The sequence below is a fragment of the Mobula birostris genome, chromosome 14 (assembly GCF_030028105.1).
Source record: "Mobula birostris isolate sMobBir1 chromosome 14, sMobBir1.hap1, whole genome shotgun sequence".
NCBI classification, from domain to species: domain Eukaryota; kingdom Metazoa; phylum Chordata; class Chondrichthyes; order Myliobatiformes; family Myliobatidae; genus Mobula; species Mobula birostris.
The window spans coordinates 51077397-51100023 of NC_092383.1; the positions used below are offsets into that span (position 1 = coordinate 51077397).

The window sequence follows — 22627 nt, forward strand, 5'->3', positions numbered from 1 at the left end:
TGTAGGAGGAAATGCGATGCTACCAAGCAGACCAATCACAGTTGTTGCGGTCTGCGTTGCCATGACGCATAGTTACATTTTGGGAGAGGTGTGCGTCAGGCTATGGCGTAGGGATCTATGTAGGGTTCGCGGCTACGCCGTACCTACGGCGTCAATTTGATGCACAAGTATAAATCAGCCTTAAGGAAGTAGAAGCGCTGCCGTGCTTTCTTTGTAATTACACATGTGCTGGGCCCAGGACAGATCCTCCGCAATAATGGCATTTAAAGTTGCTGACCCTCTCCACCCCGATGTGGACTGGCTCATGGACCTCTGGTTTCCTCTTCCTGAAGTCAATAATCAGCTACTTAGTCACTCAGCCAGATTTACATTCTCTCTCCAATATGCTGATTCATCACCACTTTTGATTTGGTCTATGACAGTGGTGTCGTCAGCAAATTTGAATACCGCACTGAAGCCATGCTTAGCCACACAGACACAAGTGTAAAATGAGTAGAGCAGGGGGATAAGCACACAGCCTTGTGGATCACCTGTGCTGACGGAGATCATGGAGGAGATGATTCTGCCAATCCAAACTGCCTGGGGCCTGCCAGTAAGGAGATAGTGGATCCGAATGGACAAAGTGGTGTTGAGGCCAAGGCCCTAAAGCTTATTGATTAGTTTTGAGAGGATGATGGTATTGAATGCTAAGCTGTAGTTGATAAAGGAGCATCCTGATGTATGCATCTTTCCTGTCTGAATGTTCCAGGGCCAAGTGAAGAGCCAATAAGATGGCATCTGCTGTGGACCTGTTGATGTGGTAAGTATACTGGAGTGGATCCAAGTTACTGAAATGCGGTCCGGGCATGGAATGGTAGGCATTCATCATCTCAGTATAACTGTGGTCGAGTATGTTGGGACCTCTGATGATACAGATTATATGCTGATGGTAATTGGGCATGGTTTTCTTCAGACAAGTCTAGTTGAAGTCCCCGACTATGATTTCGAATGCATCAGGGTGGACTGCTTCTTGATTTCAGGCAGCATCATAGAGCATCTCAAGCACTTGGTTATATTCAGCCACTGGTGATATGTAAACTGCAGTCAGGATTAAGGAGAACTCCCTGTGTAAATAGGGATAGTGTTCGACCATTAGGTGTTCAAGGTTGCAGGATTAAGAGTTCAATAAAACCACCACATTGGAACACCAAGAATTTATCACACCTCCACCCTTGGCCTTTTCTGAATCAACAGCTTGGTCTATTCAGTAAATTGAGAAGCCTTCCAGTTTGACCACTGTATCTGCTGTGCTGGGAGACAGCCAAATTTCTCTCAGCCAGAATATAACAGTCCCTCATTTCTCTCCCATAGAACAATCTTGCCCTCAGGTCCGCAATTTTGTTCTCCAGCGAATGACCATTTGCTGGGTAGAGGGGACCTCGTCCCTCTGTTTCAGCCTGGCTTGGAATCCACCCCCTCCTGCTTCTCTTCTGGCCAGTGATGGACCTTCATCTGCTTAAAGGCGAAGCATCTGCCAGGTCCACCAAAACCTTCAGATGATCATGATACCTGTAGATCAATGTTGATTTAAAAATACTTTCTTACGGGAAAATTACATGCTGCAAATTGCAGTGAGTGTTATTCAATAGAGGTGTATTTAAGAGTATATTTAGAAGTACTATCTGGTTGAAGCTGACAGGAAGGCGACTATAACTCAAATTACCGCATGTTACAACAGTGGTGTGCAGAGGAGTATCTCTGAACCTTGATGTGGATGGGCTACAACAGCAGAAGACAATGACCATACATGCATCCAATAAAGTGGCCACGGTATGTATGTTCAGAATTCAGTTAATTTTAGGAAAAAGAGGAAATGGAGTTCCATAGTTAAGTATCCAGCAACAAATTGCAAATAAGCAATGGTGACCAGGAGAAAGCATCAACTTAAAGTTGCAAGAAAAAGTTTGTGAACCCTTTGCAATTACTTGGTTTCCTGCATTAATTACTCAAAATGGTCTGAACTTCATCCAAGTCACAACAATGGACAAACAGAATCTGCCTAAACTAATAACACACAAACAATTGTAATTTACACATCTTTACTGAACACATTGTTTAATCATTCACAGTCCAGGCTGGAAAATGCATGTGAACCCTTGTATTTAATAACTGGTAGAACTTTCTATAGCAGCAATAGCCACCAAATGTTTCCTGTAGCTGCTGATCAGACTTGCACAACAGAGAAGAGAAATTTTAGACCATTCCTCCACTTATCTGTGCTAAACAGACATTCCTCTATTTTGAGGCAGTAACTTCTGGTCCGAGACTCACCCACCAAAGGAAACACCCTCTTCACATCCACTCTATCCAGACCTTTCAAGATTCCATAGGTTTCAATGAGGTCCCCTCATTCTTCTAAATTCCAGAGAATACAGGCCCAGAACCTTTAATTGCTGCTCATATGATAACCCTTTCATTCCCAGATTCATTCTCATGAATCTCCTCTAAATCTCCTCCAATGTCAGCACATCTTTTCTAAAGGGCCCCAGAAGTGCTCAGAATACTCAGAGTGAGGCCTCACCAGTGCCTTATGCAGCCTCAGCATTACATTCTTGTTTTGGTATTCTGGTCCATTCCAAATGAATGTTAATATTGCATTTGCCTTCCTTACCACCGATTCAACCTGCAAATTAACCTTTAAGGGAATCCTGCACGAGGACTCCCCAATCTCTTTGCACTTCGGAACTCTTGAATTTCCCCAAGTTTAAAAAATAGTCTATGCTTTTATTCCTTCTATGAAATTGTATGACCATACACTTCCAGGCACTGTATTCTACCTGCCACCTTGTTACCCATTCTCTTAATCTGTCTGTGTCCTTCTACAGTCTCTCTGCACCCTAAACACCACATGCTCCTCCCCCTATCTTCATATGTCCACAAACTTGGCCACAAAAGTCATCAATTTCATCATCCAAATCGTTGACATACAACGTAAAAAGTAGTCCTATCACAGACCACTGTGGAACAGCACTAGTCACTAGCAACCACTCTGAAAAAGACCCCTTTATACCCACTCCTTGCGTTCTGCCAAGCAATCAATGCTCTATTCATGCTAGTATCTTTCCTGTAATACCCTGGCACTTATCTGGTTTAGCAGCCTGACGTGCGGCATCTTGTCAAAGGCCTTTTGAAAAACTCATCTCCTTTGTCTATCCTGCTTGTTATTTCTTGAATTCCAACAGATTTGTCAGGCACGATTTTCCCATGCAGACTTTGGCCTAGTTTGGCGTGTACCTCAATGTACATCAAAACCTCATCCTTATAAACAGAAACCGAAACACCAAGGTCATGCTAGCTGGCCGATAATTTCCTTTCTTCTGCCTCCTTCCCTCCTTGATCAGTGGAGTGACATTTGAGTGAGATTTGCAATTTTCCAGTCCTCCGGAACCTTGCCAGAATCTATTGATTCCTGCAAGATCATCACCAATGTCTCCACAAACTCTTCAGCTCTTTTACAGCCCTGAGGTGTAGTCCATTAGGTCCAGGTGACTTACCTACCTACTAGATCTTTCAGTTTCCTGAGACCATCTCTCTAGTAATAACAACTGCATTCAATTCTGCCCCCTAACACACTCGAACTTCCGGCATACTACTAGTGTATTCCACTGATGTAATGATCCAGTGAGAGAAGAGAAAGAGAAATTGCCTTTAAACTCATGAGAGAGCATAGGCCATCAACTTTCTGCTGTTGATGTTTCTATAGCAGGCAATTTCTTTTTTACGAGGTCGAGTTGCTAGCTCAATGCTCAACCCAGCACAGATGGAAAGCGTGCACGGGAGCCAGCTAGATTTGAACTCGGGACCTTCCAGCGCCGATGCCACAACAGCACCAGCCCGCTAATGATCCAGTGAAGACTGACGCAAAATACTTATTCAGTTCATCCACCATTTTCTTATCCCTCATTACTACCTCTACAGTGTCATTTTCTAGCAGTCCAATATCTACCCTTGCCTCTTTTACACTTTACATATCTGCAAAAGCTTTTGGTATAATTTTTGGTATCATTGGCTAGATTACTTTCACATTTCATCTTCCTGCCCCCAACCCCCATGGTTTTGTTTTTAAAATTGTCTTCTGTTGAAATGGGTGGTGGTGGATAAGCCGAGTGACTATCTCTACAGGGCCAAGTTTGAGGTCAGGACGGACAACAACCCCCTAACTTATATCCTCACCTTGGCGAAACTGGATGCCACAGGCTATCGGTGACTGGCAGCGTTGTCTGCCTATGATTTCAGCCTGAAGTACCGGCCGGGGAGCCGGAACGTTGATGCGGATGCTTTGTCCCGACGGGTGCATGGGGGACTGGACGAGGACAAGGAGTGGGAGAGCGTTCCTGCCCTGGAAGGCCATGTGTCAGTTTGCCACCACCATGAAGGCAGAGGAAAAGGAAAGGCAGGAGCGAGCAGTGGATCTATTGGGAGCTTCTGAAGGTACCATACCGCAAATTTACTGTAACCTGACTGCTCTGAAGACAAATCAGCTGCCGGAATGAAGTTCTGGGGAAGTGGCAGCTGCTCAGCGAGATGATCCAGGCATTGGCACTATTTGGTCCACGGTTGAAAAGGCGGACGCAGAGAAGACGAAACACGCTTCGGTGCCTCCATCACTGAGGGAATGGCCTCGGATGGAGTTGAAGAACCAGATCTTATACCGGGTCACATCACCCCCGGACCGACCTCGGCGTTGCCAGCTGGTTCTGCCTGAGAAGTATCGGAGGATTGCACTGAAGTCACTTCATGATGATTCTGGACATTTGGGAGTGGAAAAGACCTATGGATTGCTCAGACACCAGTTTTACTGGCCCCGAATGAAGTCGGAGGTTGAATACTGCAAGTCGTGCATTCGCTGCATACGGCGGAAGACACTGCCTTCACAGGCAGCTCTTTTGTCCCACTTGCAGAGTGCAGGGCCCCCGGACCTAGTGTCCATAGAATCCAATGCCAGCAACACAGCGAATGTCTTAGTCATCACAGACCACTACAGCAGATATGCTCAGGCTTTTCCTACCAAGGACCAGAGGGTGATTACGGTGGCAAAAGTGTTATGGGAGAAGTATTTTGTTTATTATGGCCTTCCCAGGTGGATACATGGTGACCAGGGATGGGACTTTGAGAGTAGACTCATCTATGAGTTACTGGGCATGCTTGAAGTTGAGAAGTCGAGGACCACGCCCTATCACCCACAGGGCGATCCCTAGCCTGAGAGGTTTAATGGGACCTTGCTAGACATACTCAGGACCCTGGAGATCAGCAAGAGCAGGTACAGTCAACATATTGGGCATCTGGTTCACTGTTACAACTGTACACAAAATGAAGCTACTGGGTACACGCCATATTATCTGATGTTTGAGCACGGGGTGAGGTTGCCCATTGACCTTTGTTTTGGGACTGATGAGGGTGCCTCACCACTAAAGCCATATCTGAAGTATGTCTCTGATATGAGGAGAGAGCTGAAAAGGGCTTATGAATTGGCTGGGGTCATGGCCGCCAAGCAGAATCAAGGAAATAAGAGGAGGTTTGATCAGAAAGTGAGGTTCTCCCAACTCCTGCAGGGAGACTGAGTCCTCATAAGGAATTTGGGACTACCTGGAAAGCACAAGTTGGCTGACTGCTGGGTGGCCACACCCTATGTGGTGGAGAGTCAGATGCCAAACCTACTAGTTTTCCGGGTAAAACCAGAGGAGGGGAATGGGCCTGTCAAAATTCTCCGTCAGAATCACCTGTTGCCCCTGGGACAAGAGGTGCAGGTAGACCCAGAGCCTGACTTGGAGCCTACACCTAGTAAAAGAACACTGCGAAAACACGGGGCGACTGCAGGGCCCACAGTGGGAGAGGCTGGGCCTGACCCCACCCACGAGAGGGATAATGATTCAGAGGATGATGATTTGGATGTGTGGTACATGTTGCCTTTCGCTAACTCGATTGAGGAAGAGATTCCTGGCCTTTCTCCCACTGAGTCAGGTGAGGTGGAGGGGGCTCTGTGGGCAGCCTGGGTTACAGCAGGACACTGAAGGAGAGGAAGCGGGGCCTGGACACGGGACAGAGGGCTCTGAGTTGCAGGAGGGCACGAGTGATAGATCTGGGGAAGACTTGCCAAGTAGGCCCGAAGTATCCCCATTAGCGTCTGAGTCTGAAGAGTTAGGTGAGGAGGTATAGAGGTCTCAGAGAACTAGGAGACCACCAGATAGGTTGGCCTACGTAGCGCCTGGGGAACAGGGTGTGATCTCTACTGTTTTGGGGAGCTATGTCATTGCCTTTTGTACCTGGATTGGGCTTTGTGTTTTGCAGGAAGGTTTGGCGAACTATCTCAACATCATGAGGACATGACTAAATTTAGTGGGGGGAGAGTGTAATGCGCTGAAAGGGTTCACTGCTATGTAATAGTTTTTTGTAATGCTCACTGCTGAAGTCATAGTTTCTCTGTAGCAGCAATGTCTGGGTTATGGCCGGAGATAACTGGACTGTTGATACATGTTAGCCAATCAGGATTTTGTTGCCCTGTCTTGTGATTCTGAAAGCAGTTGTTTTCGCGGGCTTTTGGGAGAGGGGGAGAGAGAGAGAGAGAGATGAAGAGAGAAGGCGCGAATGGAGTAATTTGGTAGACCGCCGGACAGGGTGGACTCGGAGCGGGGTCTGAAGGTCGGCAACGCTCGGAGGAGATCGATGGTAGAAGAAGGACTACTGAGTGAGCTCCAACTTTGTGTGCACAGACTGTTCAATAAGATTTGGGCCCTTTTTCTTTCATATTTTGTTTCTCTACTAACCACATCGTCAAAGTAAGAGTTATAAAGCTTAATCATTTAATCACATGTTGTGTACTGTTTGTTATTTCAGGGTACCGATTTGTAACGGGGAGACATTGTGCAGCATCCACCCAAATGAGATTTCTTAAGTTTGGCTGGGCAAGGGGTTTATCACCACCTCTATTAAGCCGCTAGGAGAAGCGAGTGTTACAGAGGCATTTCACAAATTCTCTATCTTAGGATCCAGCATTAACCATAAGACAAAGGAGCAGAAGTTGGCCATTCGGCCCATCGAGTCTGCTCCGCCATTTTATCATGAGCTGATTCATTCTCCCATTTAGACCACTCCCCCACCTTCTCACCATAACCTTTGATGCCCTGGCTACTCAGATACCTATCAATCTCTGCCTTAAATACACCCAATGACTTGGCCCCCACTGCTGCCCGTGGCAACAAATTCCATAGATTCACCACACTCTGACTAAAAAAATTTCTTCGCATTTCTGTTCTGAATGGAATCGCATTTCTGTTCTGAATGGAAACTTGAATATCTCAATCTACCTTCAAACTCAAAACCCCCATGAGTTAAGTAACACTGCCTTTTTTACAGGCTTTATCCATATCCCACTGTAATTTGTAGACCATATTTTGGCTATTGTTCAGAGGCCTATAAATGCAAGGTTCCTTAGAACTCCCATCTGGGTCCTCCTACTCTTGCAGTTTCTTAATTCTACCCATAAGAATTCTACATCTTCCGACCCTATGTCACCTCTTAATCTAAAGATCTGATTTCATCTTTCACCAGCAGAGCCACTCCTCCTCTGCCTATCCTTTCGATAGATTGTGTATCCCTGGAGCTCCCAACTACAATCATCTTTCAGTGATGACTGATACCCAGAATGTCACACCTACCAATTTCCAACTGCACTACAAGTCAATCCACCTTTTGTATACTGTGTGCAATCAAATATAACACCTTCAGTCCTGTATTTGTCACCCTTTTCAATTCTGTCTCCCTTTTACACTGCAATTCATCCCACTGACTGCAGCTTTGCCCTGTCATCTGCCTATCCTTCCTGACAGTTTCACTATACACTATCTCTGTTTGTACACCAACATCCCAATCCCCAGCCCTATCACTCCATTATGGAATAACATAATACAAACTGAATATAATGCAACTGATGAGAGTTAGGATACACCACACGTATTGCATAGGCCCAATTGATTATACCACTATTTTGATCAGAAACTACAGAACCACTTGAGTTACTTTGGAAATTGACAAGCGGAAAATAAGTTCTGAAGAAAGGAACTATTTATATGTAATCTCCTTGCAGTTAAACATCCACTTCCTCTCAAGATGATAAGATGTTTGTTTCACAGCAAGAGATCACTGAAAATTCACAAGACGTTACCTCTATTGGCTCTTGGGCAAGCATACCTTAATAAACTATATAACATGGAACTTTTAGCTTGCAATAACAAGACAAACTTAGCTATTAAAAACACTTTAAAAACAATCCTGCAGAGTTTCTTTAGTATTGCAAGTCAAACTAAAGCCTTTAATCCCCCACTCCTTTCCCCAATGACAAATTTATTTTAAAATAATGCAACTTTCTACAATGCGAGGTTCCTTACAACCATCACGTTACAGCAAACTCCTGTAGTATAAAGCCAACACTTACCAGTTACAGACTGTGATGCACTTTTACAGTGGTTCTTATGTGCTTTGTCTGGGTTTCTTCGAAAAGGTTCCCCATCACTGCCACCTGAAGCCATAGCACAGCCCAGGGAGACAAACAGCTGCAATTAGCCTCCTAAAACATTAAGTTACATTAAGTCAGAACAGAGGAAGCACCTGCCATTTCTTTCTATTATTCTTCACTTGCTGTTAAGACAGACAGAAAGGAGATGAAATATAATATTTATATTACCGAGACTCAAAATGTGTACACATACATATGAATAAGCATTACTGCAAACTTGTTTCAAACAACTGAAGTCAGCCAATAATCACCAGAATAAGCTACAAGCTACATTGGTGATAAGCAGTTAAACAGTCAGTGCAGAGTACCCCTGTGGCTATCCCCCTCAACAAGAATACCACTTTGGATACTGCTGGGGGGAAGAGGGGGCAAAGGAAAGTCACAGCAAACAGGTCTCTATCAGGCACTGAGTCTGGCTCTGTGGCTCAGAAAGGGGTGGGGTAGTGAAGTGGGGGGGGGAGAGAAGAGGTGAGTCGTGGTGAAAGGGAATTCGTTAGTTTGGGGAACAGAAAGGTGGTTCTGTGTACGAGAATGAGATTCCCGGTTGGTATCACTGGACAGTAATTTTTTTTTATTTTGAAAGTGTTGCTTCCTCAGAATTTTTTTTGGCTATGAGAGACCACTTGAAGCTAAACATTAATAATTTCAGACTACTTGTATCACAAAGGAATGTGGAAAAATGAGAAAATAACTTTATTGAATAAAATGTTTAATAGCACAGCGATAGTGGTGCTTTGCTAAAAAAGTTTTCATAACAATTTTTGTTTGTACTCAGTGACTGAAGCTTCTCACTTAAATGTCCAACAATAATCAGCCAGCATTGATGGATTCCAGTTACCCCAATACTGTTTCTCCATGACTGCAATGTCCTGATGAAAACTTTCACTATGCTGGTCACTGACAGTGCCAAGAATTCAGGGAAGAAATCAAAATGGGAATTCAGAAAATGAATTTTCAGTGACATGTTGCACTTCATAGTTTTGTAGCCTGAAGTATGTTGTCAACCAGCTGCAAGTAATTTGCTGCTCTATAGTTGCCAAGAAAAGTTTCAACACCCTTGAATGCTTTTCATGTGATTTTCTCCGGTCCCACTAAAAGTTCTTCAAATCGCCTGTTTGACCAACAAAAATGCCTTCCTTAATCTTAGTACCAGTTACTCTAGGAAACATCTGTCTCAAATATCAAAATCCTTCACAGGAATTTTTGTGACTGGTGACAACAGATTTCATCCTTGCAGTCCTGAACCCAGTAATTCTGCTTCTGCCTTTGACAAACCGAAGTCTCTGACCAGGTTGGTTAACCCATTTCATAACTGAATCTGAGGCTCACTCGACATAAAGGGTTCAAAATCTGTGTCAGTATCCGTGTCATTTTCATTCTAGGCTCACACATCATGGTATCTTCATCTGTCTCCTTTAGACTCCATGTCTCTGGTGGCTTTTGTACTGGAAGACTATCGTCATGCTGCACAGGTCTCATGACTGAAGGGAGATTGGGGAATTCAACAGATTCCTTGTTTTTAAGCAGAGAAACCAGACACACTGGTCGGACAGGAGCAGCAGTCCGTCACATGATCCTTCTGCTTTCACCATGTCATCGGGACAGCGATAGCATTACCTTCCAAGTATCAAGCTTTAAGATCGACAGCGCATGCTGCACAACAAATGTCAGAAGCCCAGGCTTTGTCTTGGTCGCCAATTTTACACCCAAAGTAGAGCTCACGGGCTTTCTTAATAAGACGAGTCATGCTCCATCTTTGAGATTTAAGCGTATACTCTTCATAAATATAACAGAAAGCATCGTGGCTGCTGAACACTAGTGTGACATTTTGCTATCACAAATACTCCTGAAAAATACTTTATTATAATGAGTACACACAATACAAGGTAAATGGTAGGGCATTGAAGAATGCAGTAGAACAGAGGGATCTAAGAATAATGGTGCATAGTTCCCTGAAGGTGGAATCTCATGTGGATAAGGTGGTGAAGAAAGCTTTCGGTATGCTGGCCTTTATTAATCAGAGCATTGAGTATAGGAGTTGGGGTGTAATGTTGAAATTGTACAAGGCATTGGTGAGGCCAGATTTGGAGTATTGTGTACAGTTCTGGTCACCGAATTATAGGAAAGATGTCAATAAAATTAAGAGAGTACAGAGGAGATTTACTAAAATGTTGACTGGGTTTCATCTCCTAAGTTACAGAGAAAGATTGACCAAGTTAGGTCTTTATTCTTTGGAGTGTAGAAGGTTGAGGGGGGACTTGACAGAGGTATTTAAAATTATGAGGGGGATAGGTAGAGTTGACGTGGATAGGCTTTTTCCATTGAGAGTGGGGGAGATTCAAACAACAGGACATGAGTTGAGAGTTAAAGGGCAAAAGTTTAGGGGAAACATGAGAGGGAACTTATTTACTCAGAGAGTGGTAGCTGTGTGGAACGAGCTTCCAGCAGAAGTGGTTGAGGCAGGTTCAATGTTGTCGTTTAAAGTTAAACTGGATAGTTATATGGACAGGAAAAGAATGGAGGGTTATGGGCTGAGTGCAGGTTGGTGGGACTAGGTGACAGTAAGAGTTCGGCATGGACTAGAAGGGCCGAGATGGCCTGTTTCCGTGCTGTAATTGTTATATGGTTAATATGCTGTGCGCATAGAGCATGCACATCAACTTCCGCCACCTCCAACGGGATCCCACCACTAAGCACATCTTTCCCTCCCCCACTCCCTCTGCTTTCCGCAGGGATCGCTCCCTACGTGACTCCCTTGTCCATTCGTCCCCCCCATCCCTCCCCATTGATCTCCCTCCTAGCACTTATCCTTGTAAGTGGAACAAGTGCTACACATGCCCTTACACTTCCTCCCTACCATTCAGGGCCCCAGACAATCCTTGCAAGTGAGGCAACACTTCACCTGTGAGTCGGCTGGGGTGATATACTGCATCCAGTGCTCCCGATGTGGCCTTCTATATATTGGCGAGACCCGACGCAGACTGGGAGATCGCTTTGCTGAATACCTACGCTCTGTCCGCCAGAGAAAGCAAGATCTCCCAGTGGCCACACATTTTAATTCCACGTCCCATTTCCATTCTGATATGTCTATCCACGGCCTCCTCTACTGTCAAGATGAAGCTACACTCAGGTTGGAGGAACAACACCTTATATTCTGTCTGGATAGCCTCCAACCTGATGGCATGAACATTGACTTCTCTAACTTCCGCTAATTCCCCACCTCCTCCCCGTACCCCATCCGTTATTTATTTATATACACACATTCTTTTTCTCTCTCTCTCCTTTTTCTCCCTCTGTCCCCCTCACTATACCCCTTGCCCATCCTCTGGTTTCCTCCCCTCCCCCTTTTCTTTCTCCCTGGGCCTCCTGTCCCATGATCCTCTCATATCCTTTTTGCAAATCAAGTGTCCAGCTCTTGGCTCCACCCCTCCCCCTCCTGTCTTCCCCTATCATTTTGGATCTCCCCCTCCCACTTTCAAATCTCTTACTAGCTTTTCTTTCAGTTAGTCCTGACGAAGGGTCTCGGCCCGAAACGTCGACTGTATCTCTTCCTAGAGATGCTACCCGACGAGCAACTTTTATGTGTGTTGCTTGAAATTCCAGCATCTGCAGATTTCCTCGTGTTTGAGATAGTTTAATCAAACATTTGGCTCATGGTACAAAGAAAGCAATTTGGCTGAGCTTCATCATTCAACTGACGACCATGAATACTACCTCACTATTCCTCCTTGACACCATTTTGTTTTTACTGTCACTTACAGCAAGTGTCTTTTTAATGATCTGCACTGTACTGCTGTCATAAAACAACAAATTTCATGATACATGTCGTGATAATAAACCCAATTCTGATATTCCTTGATCCATTTAACATAGAAATGTTTTTAAGGAGGTGGTAGATATCCTCAGTTGTGTGGTAGAGAATTCCATAGGTTCACCCCTTTAGAGAAAGAAATTTCTTCTGATACATATTAAAATAGCATGTCACATGTCCTTGAAGCTGTGACTCATGTTCCTAGACCCAACCACCCTGCCTTCCCAACAGCAAATGGGAATACCATCCTTGTATCTGGTCCTGTTGGAATTTTTATACATTTCAATTAGATCACCTCATTCTTCTAAACTCCAGGATAAATAAACTATTTCTCTTTGTACATCAGTGCTGTCATTGCAAGAACCAGTTTTGCAAAACTTCACTGTACTTCAACATCAAAATCATCTTTCCTCAGATAAGGAAATCATACCTGCGTAAAGCACTTAAATTAGTGTCTCAGAGGCACTGTACAAGAGCAATACTGTACTCAAATATGAGCAAGCATAAATATTTAAAAACAGGGTTCTCAAATTTACAGGTAACACACACAAAATGCTGGAGGAACTCAGCAAGCCAGACAGCATCTATGGAAAAGAGTAACCAGTTGATGTTGCAGGCTAAGACCCTTCATTAGATTTGGAAAAAAAGAGAAGTTAGAGCAAGAAAGTGGGTGGAGGGGAGGAAGAAGTACAAGGTGGTAGGTGATAGCTGAAACAAGGAGAGGGGAGGAGTGCCAAAGGGAGGTGACAGGCAGGGAGGGAGATGAGATGAGATGGGTAATGGGAATAGTGAAGGGGAGGGGGCAATTACTGGAATTTCCTCAAACTTTCGGTAATTGTTCCCCCTTCACCATTCTTGTTTCCCTCTCTCACCTCCCTCTCATCCCCTTCCCTTTCTTCTATGGTCTTCTACCCTCTCTATCAGATTTCCCCCTTTTCCATCCCTTTAACTCTTTTACCTATCAAATTCCCAGCTCTTTATTTCAAACCCCCCCCCACCCCATCTCGGTTTCATGGATTTCCAGCATCTGTAGATTCTCTCATCTGATATCGTATCGCTGAAGTAGGACGCTGTGCACAATCCTGATTTGATAGAGACAAACGTGAGAAGAAGCATGGAGGAGCATCTGGAGTAACTTTTGAAATGCTTGCTTCGCTGCCGCTGCTACTGCGCGATCGAGAATCTCCGGAGGGAAGGCCCCAAATCCTCGGCCTTGCATATCGCCTGTTGCCGGGCTGGGGTCAAAACACTCCGCAGAGATGGTGCTTGGTGCATCGGTGTCGGGGAGCTGGTTGGAGCTTTCGGACGGACTCGGAGTCAGACTATGGTCGGATGCTTCCAGGAGGCTGTATTGGCAAGTTTGCGGCACTGGAGGTTTACCATCTGCGTGAGATGATGGGACTTGAGAGAGACTCTGTGATTTTACCGTGCCCATGGTCTGTTCTTATCAAATTACGGTATTGCTTTGCACTGTTGTAACTATACGTTATAATTATGTGGGTTTTGTCAGTTTTTCAGTCTTGGTTTGTCATGTGTCTCTGTGATATCATTCTGGAAAAACATTGTATCATTTCTTAATGCATGCATTACTAAATGACAATAAAAGAGGACTGCGTGTCCTCACAATCTAATCTAATCTTAAATTTACTGATTCACTTTACAAAATTGAGGCCTAGCGGTAGAAACCATGATGAAGTTGCAGTTTAAAAATGCAATAAAGGTTTGTATTCTGTGAACATCAAGCACCTTGTTTACGAGTAATTAAAGTTGTTATCACAGATCAATAGGACAACATTATGAATCATTCAATTAAAAATTACATAATACTGCACAGCCACTCCAGACTTAAATGTGCACATGCTAGTTCCAACAACTGCCTTCAGAAAAGCAACAATCCACTTTTACCACTGCATTCCTCTTAATGTTAGTAATTCTTTATGTACTCATTCAAAGCAACACACAAAATGCTGGAGGAACTCAGCAGGCCAGGCAGCATCTATGGAAAAGAGTAAACAGTTGATGTTTCGGGCCAAGACTCTTCATCAGGACTGATCAAGGACTCATTCAAAGTTAGTTTACAGACATGGAACCAAATTTATATTTCTAGTTACATCAGATTTGCATTAGGTCAATTAACATTTACTAACACGCAAGTGCATTAAAAAGTTACAAAACACAACTAAAAATAAAAAAGGCCTTTTGAAGCATTTTACAAAGCAGAATGCAAATCAACTGGAAAGATTTGCATTGCTAAATCAGAGTTGGGATCAAAAGCACTCTACAAGTAATAAAGTGGGAGATTACGAGAAAACATGGATCAACAGTATTTGAAATATGCCTGAACTTCACATGAAGTTCACACATTTCAGCTGAAGAAACTTATTCGGGATAGTCAACATGGTTGTGTGTGTGTGTGGTAGGTCATGTTTAACCAATCTTAGAGGTTTTTTGAGGAGGTTATAAAGAAGAATGATGAAGGGAAGGCAGCGGACATCATCTACATGGACTTAATCAAAACCTTTGACGAACGCCCGCAAGGGAGGCTAGTTCAGAAGGTTACATTGCTTCGCATTCAGGATGAAGCAGCCATTTAGACCCAATATTGACAGAGAGAGAACCAGAGTGGTAGAAAATACATACACAAAATGCTGGAGGAACTCAGTAGGTCAGGTAGCATCTATGGGGTGGGGGAGACTACAGTCGATATTTCGGGCTAAGATCCTTCCTTGGGACTGAGAAGCAAGGTGGGTTGGGGGAGGGGAGAGGAAGGATGAGAGATTAGATTAGATTATGAGGACACGCAGTCCTCTTTTATTGTCGTTTAGTAATGCATGCCCGAACCAAAAGGTGAGGTTGGGGAAATGCCCGGCTGGGAGATGATAGGTAAAGCCAGGTGGGTGGGAAAGGTCAACAATTGGAAAAGAAAGAATCTGATAGGAGAGGAGAGTGGATAATAGGAGAAAGGGATGGATGGGGGAGACCCAGGGAGAGGTGATAGGCAGGTGAGAAGTGAAAGGTTCGGGTTGGGGAGAAATCTGTTCACTGGAAGGAGAAATCACTACTCACACCATCAGGTTGGAGGGTACCGAGGGTTCATCTTGGCACAAGGAGGCGACCATGTTGGCACACCATCAGGATAGATTTACAGAGTCTCTCAAAAGTAGAGGTGCAGGAGTATGCCTCATGATCAATCCTTCTTGGTGCACAAATATATCAGTGCGTCCCAATTCTGCTCACCAGACCTGGAATATCTAGCTGTTACGTACCGTCCTTTTCACCTACCATGAGAGTTCTCTGAGGTCATTTTGGTAGCAGTATACATTCCACCTCAGGCCAATGTCAAGCAAGCTTTAGGTGATCTGAGCAATGGAAACAACATGCACGAAACAACGCACTCTAATACCGTCACCATCATTTTGAGAGACTTTAACCAGGCCAATCCAAAAAAAAAATCACTTGCAATTCTAGAGGAAACATTACACAGGACAATTGCTACACCACCATCAAGAATGCCTACCGTGCTATTCCACGCCCTCAGTTCAGGAAGTCTGATCACCTGGCTGTACTTCTACTCCCTGAGTATAGGCAGAGACTGAAGACTGCAGCACCAGTAGTGAGGACCAAGAAGGTATGGACAAGGGAAGCACAGGGGCACCTACAGAACTCCTTTGAATCAGTGGACTGGACTGTATTCAGGGATTCAACTTCGAACCTGGATGAATATGCTGCAGTTGTTACTGACTTCATTAAAACCAGTGTGGATGAGTATGTACTTACAAAGACATACTGTACATTCCCAAACCAAAAGCTGTGGCTGAACCAGGAGGTACGTTGTCTGCTGAAGGCTAGGTCTGTGGCATTAAAGTTTGGCAACCCAGGACTTTACCAGAAAACCAGCTATGATTTGCGGAGGGCTATTTCAAGGGCGAAGAGACAATTTCGAATGAAGTTGGACGCGACATCCGATGCACGGCAACTATGGCAGAGTTTGCAAGACATTACTTCCTACAAAGCAAAACCCAATAGCATGAATGGCAGCGAAGCTTCACTAACTGATGAACTGAACGCCTTCTATGTCCGCTTTGAAAGGGAGAACACAACTACGGCTGTAAAGATCCCTGCTGCACCTGATAACCCCGTGATCTCTGTCTCAGAGGCCGATGTTAGGCTGCCTTTAGAGAGAGTGAACCCTCGCAAGGCGGAAGGTCCCGATGAAGTACCTGCTAAGGCTCTGAAAACCTGTGCCAACTAACTAGCAGAAGTATTCAAGGACATTTTCAACCTCTCACTGCTACAGGCAGAAGTTCCCACTTGCTTCAAAAAGGCAAGAATTATACAAGTGCCTAAGAAGAATGATGTGGGCTGCCTTAATGACTATCGTCCGGTAGCACTCACATTGACAGTGAAGAAATGCTTTGAGAGGTTGGTCATGACTAGACTGATCTCCTGCCTCAGCAAGGACCTGAACCCATTGCAATTTGCCTATTGCCACAATAGGTCAACGGCAGACACAATCTCAATGGCTCTCCACACAGTTTTAGAACACCTGGACAACACAAACACCTATGTCAGGATACTGTTCATTGACTATAGCTCAGTATTTAGTACCATCATTCCCACAATCCTGATTGAGAAGTTGCAAACCTGGGCCTCTGTACCTCCCTCTGCAATTAGATCCTCGACTTCTTAACAGAAGACCACAATCTGTGCGGATTGGTGATAACATATCCTCCTCGCTGACGATCAACACTGGCGCACCTCAGAGGTGTGTGCTTAGCCCACTGCTCTACTCTCTATATACACATGACTGTGTGGCTAGGCATAGCTCAAATACCATCTATAAATTTGTTGACAATACAACCATTGTTGGTAGAGTCTCAGGTGCTGATGAGAGGCATACAGGAGTGAGATGTGCCAACTAGTGGAATGGTGCCGCAGCAACAACCTGGCACTCAATGTCAGTAAGATGAAAGAGCTGATTGCGGACTTCAGGAAGGTTAAAACGAAGGAACACATACCAATCCTCACAGAGGGATCAGAAGCGGAGAGAGTGAGCAGCTTCAAGTTCCTGAGTGTCAAGATCTCTGAGGAGCTAACCTGGTCCCAACATATCAATGTAGTTACAAAGACAAGACAGCAGCTATACTTCATTAGGAGATTGAAGAGATTTGGCATGTCAAAAACTTCTATAGATGTAGTGTGGAGAGCATTCTGACAGGCTGCATCTCTGTTTGGTATGGGGGTGGGGCTACTGCACAGGACTGAAAGAAGCTGCAGAAGGTTGTAAATCTTTAGGGCGGTGTTTCAGAAAGGCAGTGTCATCCAGGACCCAGGGCATGCCCTTTTCTCACTGTTACCATCAGGTAGGAGGTACAGAAGCCTGAAGGCATACACTCAGCGATTCAGGAATACCTTCTTCCCCTCTGCCCCATCTGATTCCTAAATGGCCATCAAACCCTTGGACACTACCTCACTTTTAACAAAAAAAAATACAGCATTTGTTTTCTGCACTTTTTAAAAATCCATTCAATATACATATACTATAATTGATTTACTTATTATTTTTTTCTCTTCTATATTATGTATTGCATTGAACTGCTGCTGCTGCTAAGTTAAGAAATTTCACGTCACATGCCTGTGAAAATAAACCTGATTCTGAACGAGAACCAAGATTAATACTTGGACACTGGTAAATCCCGCTTACAGCAGATGGTGCAGAGGTGTTCAGTGAAGTGGTCCACCAATTTACGATGGGTCTCCCAATGTAGAGGGGGCCGCATTGGGTGCACGAGATACAATAGATGGCCCCAGCAGATTACAGGTGAAGATTTGTCTTACCTGGAAGGGCTGTTTGGGGCCCTGAGTGGAAGTGTATGAGCAAGTGTAGCACTTGGCCAGTCGAGGGAGATTAGTTGGGAGGGACGAATGGACAAGGGAATCATGGAGGAAGCGATCCCCGCAGAAAACAGACGGGTGGGGGAGAAGGTAAAGATGTGTTAAGTGTCAGGTTCCCTTTGGAGGTGGCGGAACTTGGAGGATAATGTGTTGGATGCGGAGGCTGATGGAATGGTAGGTAAGGACGAGAGGGACTGTCAGGGGTAGAAAGATAGGGTGAGTGTTGATGTACAGGAAATGATGATGCAGGTGAGAGCAGCATTACTAGAAGAGGGAGGGAAACCCCATTCCTTGGAAGACTTCTCTGATATCCTGGAATAGGAAGCCTCACCCTAGGAACAGATGTGGTGGAAGTGAAGAAACTGAGAAAAGGGAAATAGTATTTTTACGGGAAATAGGGTTGGAAAAGGTGTAGCCGAGAAAACCATGGGAGTCAGGTGGTGTATAAAAGGTGTCAGTTGAGTTTGTTTCTAGAGATGGGGACAGAGAGATCAAGAAAGGGGTGGGAGGTTTCTGAGATGACATAAATGAATTTAGCTGCAGGGTGGAAGTCAAGAGACAAAATTGATAAAATTGATGAGCTCAGCATGGTGCATGAAGCAGCGTCGATGCAGTCATCAATGCAATGGATGAAGAGTTAGAAGTAGAACTGGAAAGGCTTTGAGCATAGACTGCTCCACATAGCCGATGAAGAGGCAGGCACAGCTTGGGCCCATGTGAGTGCCCATGGCTACCCCTCAGGTTTGAAGAAAGTGAGAGGATCCAAAGGAAAAACTGGTCAGGGTGAGGACCAGTTCTGCCAGATGGCTGTAATGCCCCGATTAAGATTTCTCCTGCTGTGCTGTGAGGTATTTATTTAAGCATTTTTGTGTAAAAGCAGTGTGTTTTGGCTTCGGCTAAAGACAAGGAGCTATGTTGTCCAACTTAGGGATGTTGTGTCAGTCAATCAGGATTTATGGGCTGTGGAGAAGTTTCTAGGGAACTAGGTGGGAAGGGACTTCTGAAGGACTGGTTTGGGTTCTTTAGGCAGGAGCTGTGGAGCTGGGCAGAAAGGAAGATGCTGTAGAATGCCCTTGGAAGGAGGGACCCTGTTGCAAGAAGTACTTTGTGCAGATGAATGGCTCCAAGGAGGTAGTCCCAATACTTCTGAGAGAGGCAGTTCAATTGAGATGGCCTTGGAGGAAAATTCAGACTGTGATGGGTGCTTTCCTGTAGTGCGTGAATAAAGTGATACAGCCCCGACTACTCCAGAAATGAGCTCCAAAGGTTATGTGCACATTAGACTGGTTTAACTGGAATGGGCTTTTTTTTCTTTTTCTGCAACTGTAAATTTGGTAAATATATTTTCTTTATAATTGTATGCAGTGTACGATCTGTCATTTCCAGGCTACCGATAACTGTGTATAGGCAGAATTTACACAGTATTCGCCCAAATTAAGGTTAATCAGAACATCCCGACAACTGTTTGGTTGAACTCCAAATCATACCGACCCGAGATATATATTGCTTATGAAAGGTGGCCTTCCCACCGCTGAGTCACGAGGCTGTTAGCAAAATTAGCTTATGAGCCAATTTGATGTACAAGCCCTAATGAGAGGGATACATTGGTGGGGTGCTCAGCCTGGCTTTCGGATGCTGTGTGAATGCTGTTTGATTGATTTGTGTACTTAAGCTAGTGCTTGAAATGGTGTTTGGGGAAAGTGAGGTGAGTCATAATTAAGATACTTTATTATGGATGCTGCAGTGATTCGTCATCATCATGGCTATCCCTTGCGGTTGAGGATGATGGTCTTTGTTCCGTTGATCTATTTATGGGCTCTCAAGTGGCTTATGAGTCCAATCTTGGCTTTGAACGTTCTTCCGCATTCAGGACAGATAGTTCCAGATGGCAGATTGGGCTTTGGTTGTTGCTGCCTCTCTTTCCATTTTCTTCTAATTCTGCACATCTGTTGGCTTCGAAAGTTGCTGTTCCTTCTTGGATGATGGTTTGCTAAAGATTTCTGTCCTTAGCATTGGTTTCCCAATTGTTGATGTTGATGTTACATTTCTTCATGTTGGCTTTTAAGACAATGATTAAGGTTTGGTGCGATTCAAAGAGGTTATCCACAAGTAATGCTTGTGTCCTCAGCAGGATGAATATTCAAATCCCCAAACTGCTACTTAGAGCACTGAGTTCTGTTAAAGTATTGGGGAAAGTTACACTGATTGAACAGTGTTTTGATCAATCAGCTAGTAAGGATGTTGTGTTGGTCCACAATATCAATGACGTGACAGAAGTTGTGCTGCCTGATAAGACTGGGGAGCCTGGAGAGGTGGGGCCATGTGCAGTTCATATTTTATAGAAGGGAGGGAAATGTAGCTGAGGGTGAAGATTTCAAGGACAAGTTGTTCTCGCTTTTGCGAAGTGAGAGCAAGGAGTTGGCTGATGTGGGAAGTCCTTCAACTGTTGATTTAAGTTCTGAGCTGGTTTCAGCTATTACATCACTGGTTGACAAATGCCAAAGTGTATCTGCGAAGAGCCAAAGTTATCGTCGGCTAAGAATTTTCTCTGGAGTTAAGCCCACAACTGATGGGGAAGCAAGAATATGAGGCTTGGGCTGAGTAGACATCTCAGTTACTGAATTTATGGCAGTGCTCAGATAATATGAAAAAACAGACTGGTCAAAAGTTCAAAAAATTCCGGCAGCTAATATAATGAGATTCCTAAAGGCAGAAAACCCATTAGCCATGTCAGCTAATTACCGCAAGCTCTGGAAAATGTTTTTGGCACTGCACAAAGTGCAGCTGATCTTAGGATGAAGTTTAGGCACACATTTCATGAGGAAAGAAGCTTTCTGCTCACATTTTCAGGTTGGAGGAACTGCTGCACTCTGCCACACAGGGGGCATTCAACTGTCTGAGAGAAATTGCTTGAGGATGGAGCAAGTTGTGAAGGGCATGCAGTCACATGACACAACTGCTCTACATATTCGAATGACCCAGAAGACCTGCCTTTCTCCATCTTTTACTGAGTTACTCAGAGAAGTTAGAGGGGTGGAAAACAGGACTGAGAAATGAAACATTTCCAAAAGCCGAGTAGTGTCTTCAGTGGCAACCTCTGTTGCTAAGGTGACCCCTGATGCCACAGAGATAGAGCTTTTGAGGAATGGGGTGAAAATCCTTTGAGCCAAGCTGACTCAATGGATGTCTGCCAATGTTTCGGCTAAACATGACACATCCGTTGGGAAACTGACCCACCTGTAGCAAGTAGAGGAGTGCTGCTGAAAAGGGTAGGCGACTGGTATTTTCTGTTACAAATATGAAGATGGACATTTCAAGCGAGACTGTGAGGGACAGGAAATCTTCGAAGTCAGTCAATGGTTAATCAAACAGAAGAAAAGCAAAACCAAGGAGGGACTCTGTAAAGGAAAAGGCTGGCGCCTCAGAGAGAATACGTTCCAATCAGTGCATCAAGGGTAATACTAAAGTGCAAAACACCACTCCCAAAGTTTCAGTGGGACCAAGCTCTGATGTATCCATACAGATTGATGGTATTTATGCTAGAGCCATACTTCACACGAGTCCTCAAGTTACTTTATAGATCCTTCTCAACCGGTATTTGACACATTTACCATTGACACCACTTGGTGCCCTTGATATTTGGGAGCTTCTTACTGATGATTTCCCATACAATGGTTACTTGTTGTTGAAACTGGAATTTTCCAAAGCAGATGTTGGGATAACTGAGACTACTGATACACCTGTGTTGGCTTGCCCAGATCCGTTTGGAAAAATGTGAAGCTTCCATTCTTGCAGGAACAAGTACTCCCATTGAGGCTTGAGGGAGCATGCAAAAAGAGAGATAGAGAGATTCTTGGAAAGTCCTGTCTATTCACCCAATGTTCAGAGCTGCTGTTGAGAAGGTGGAAGCTCCTCCGAAGCAGGATGATGAGCATAAATGAGGAACTGTGTGATACACCCAGTCCAAATTCATCATGCTACATCCTGGGTACATAGCTAGAGTGACAGGATAACCCAAATTCCTTGGAATGTCCAAAACCAGTTGAGTTCTGTTCATTTGGACTATGCAAGTACTTAGTACGTAGGTGCACTCTACCTGTTATGCATGTGCTCGCGGGAGAAGAAGGGGGAAATTGTGGGATGTAAAGGTGGCAGCCCTCAGATATTGAAGGGAGATGTTGAAAGCAAAGTTATTTAATCAAAAGAAAAACGTGTCCTTGTTGTTTGGGCATTAACAGTGGTAGCAGAGGATGGTATCCAATTACAGGAACCCGCCAGCATTTGATGAGAGCAAGCTTTACAAAAGCTGGAAAAATGAAATTGGAATATGGACTTATGTTACGGAACTAGAGAAGAAGCAAGCCTTGGCT

The 22627-nt window shown here is 44.4% G+C and overlaps 1 protein-coding gene across 3 annotated transcripts in view; it reads right to left on the reverse strand.

Annotated features, from left to right (window-relative positions):
- The window catches only part of LOC140209892 (bcl-2 homologous antagonist/killer-like), a 121305-nt gene that overhangs the window by 43877 nt on the left and 54801 nt on the right, over positions 1-22627 (reverse strand). For all 3 annotated transcript variants that reach the window (XM_072278526.1, XM_072278527.1, XM_072278525.1), the window contains one exon: positions 8471-8602. In XM_072278526.1, the coding sequence (XP_072134627.1) occupies positions 8471-8564 (94 nt within the window). In that variant the 5' untranslated portion in view covers positions 8565-8602. The remainder of the gene's footprint in view (positions 1-8470; positions 8603-22627) is intronic.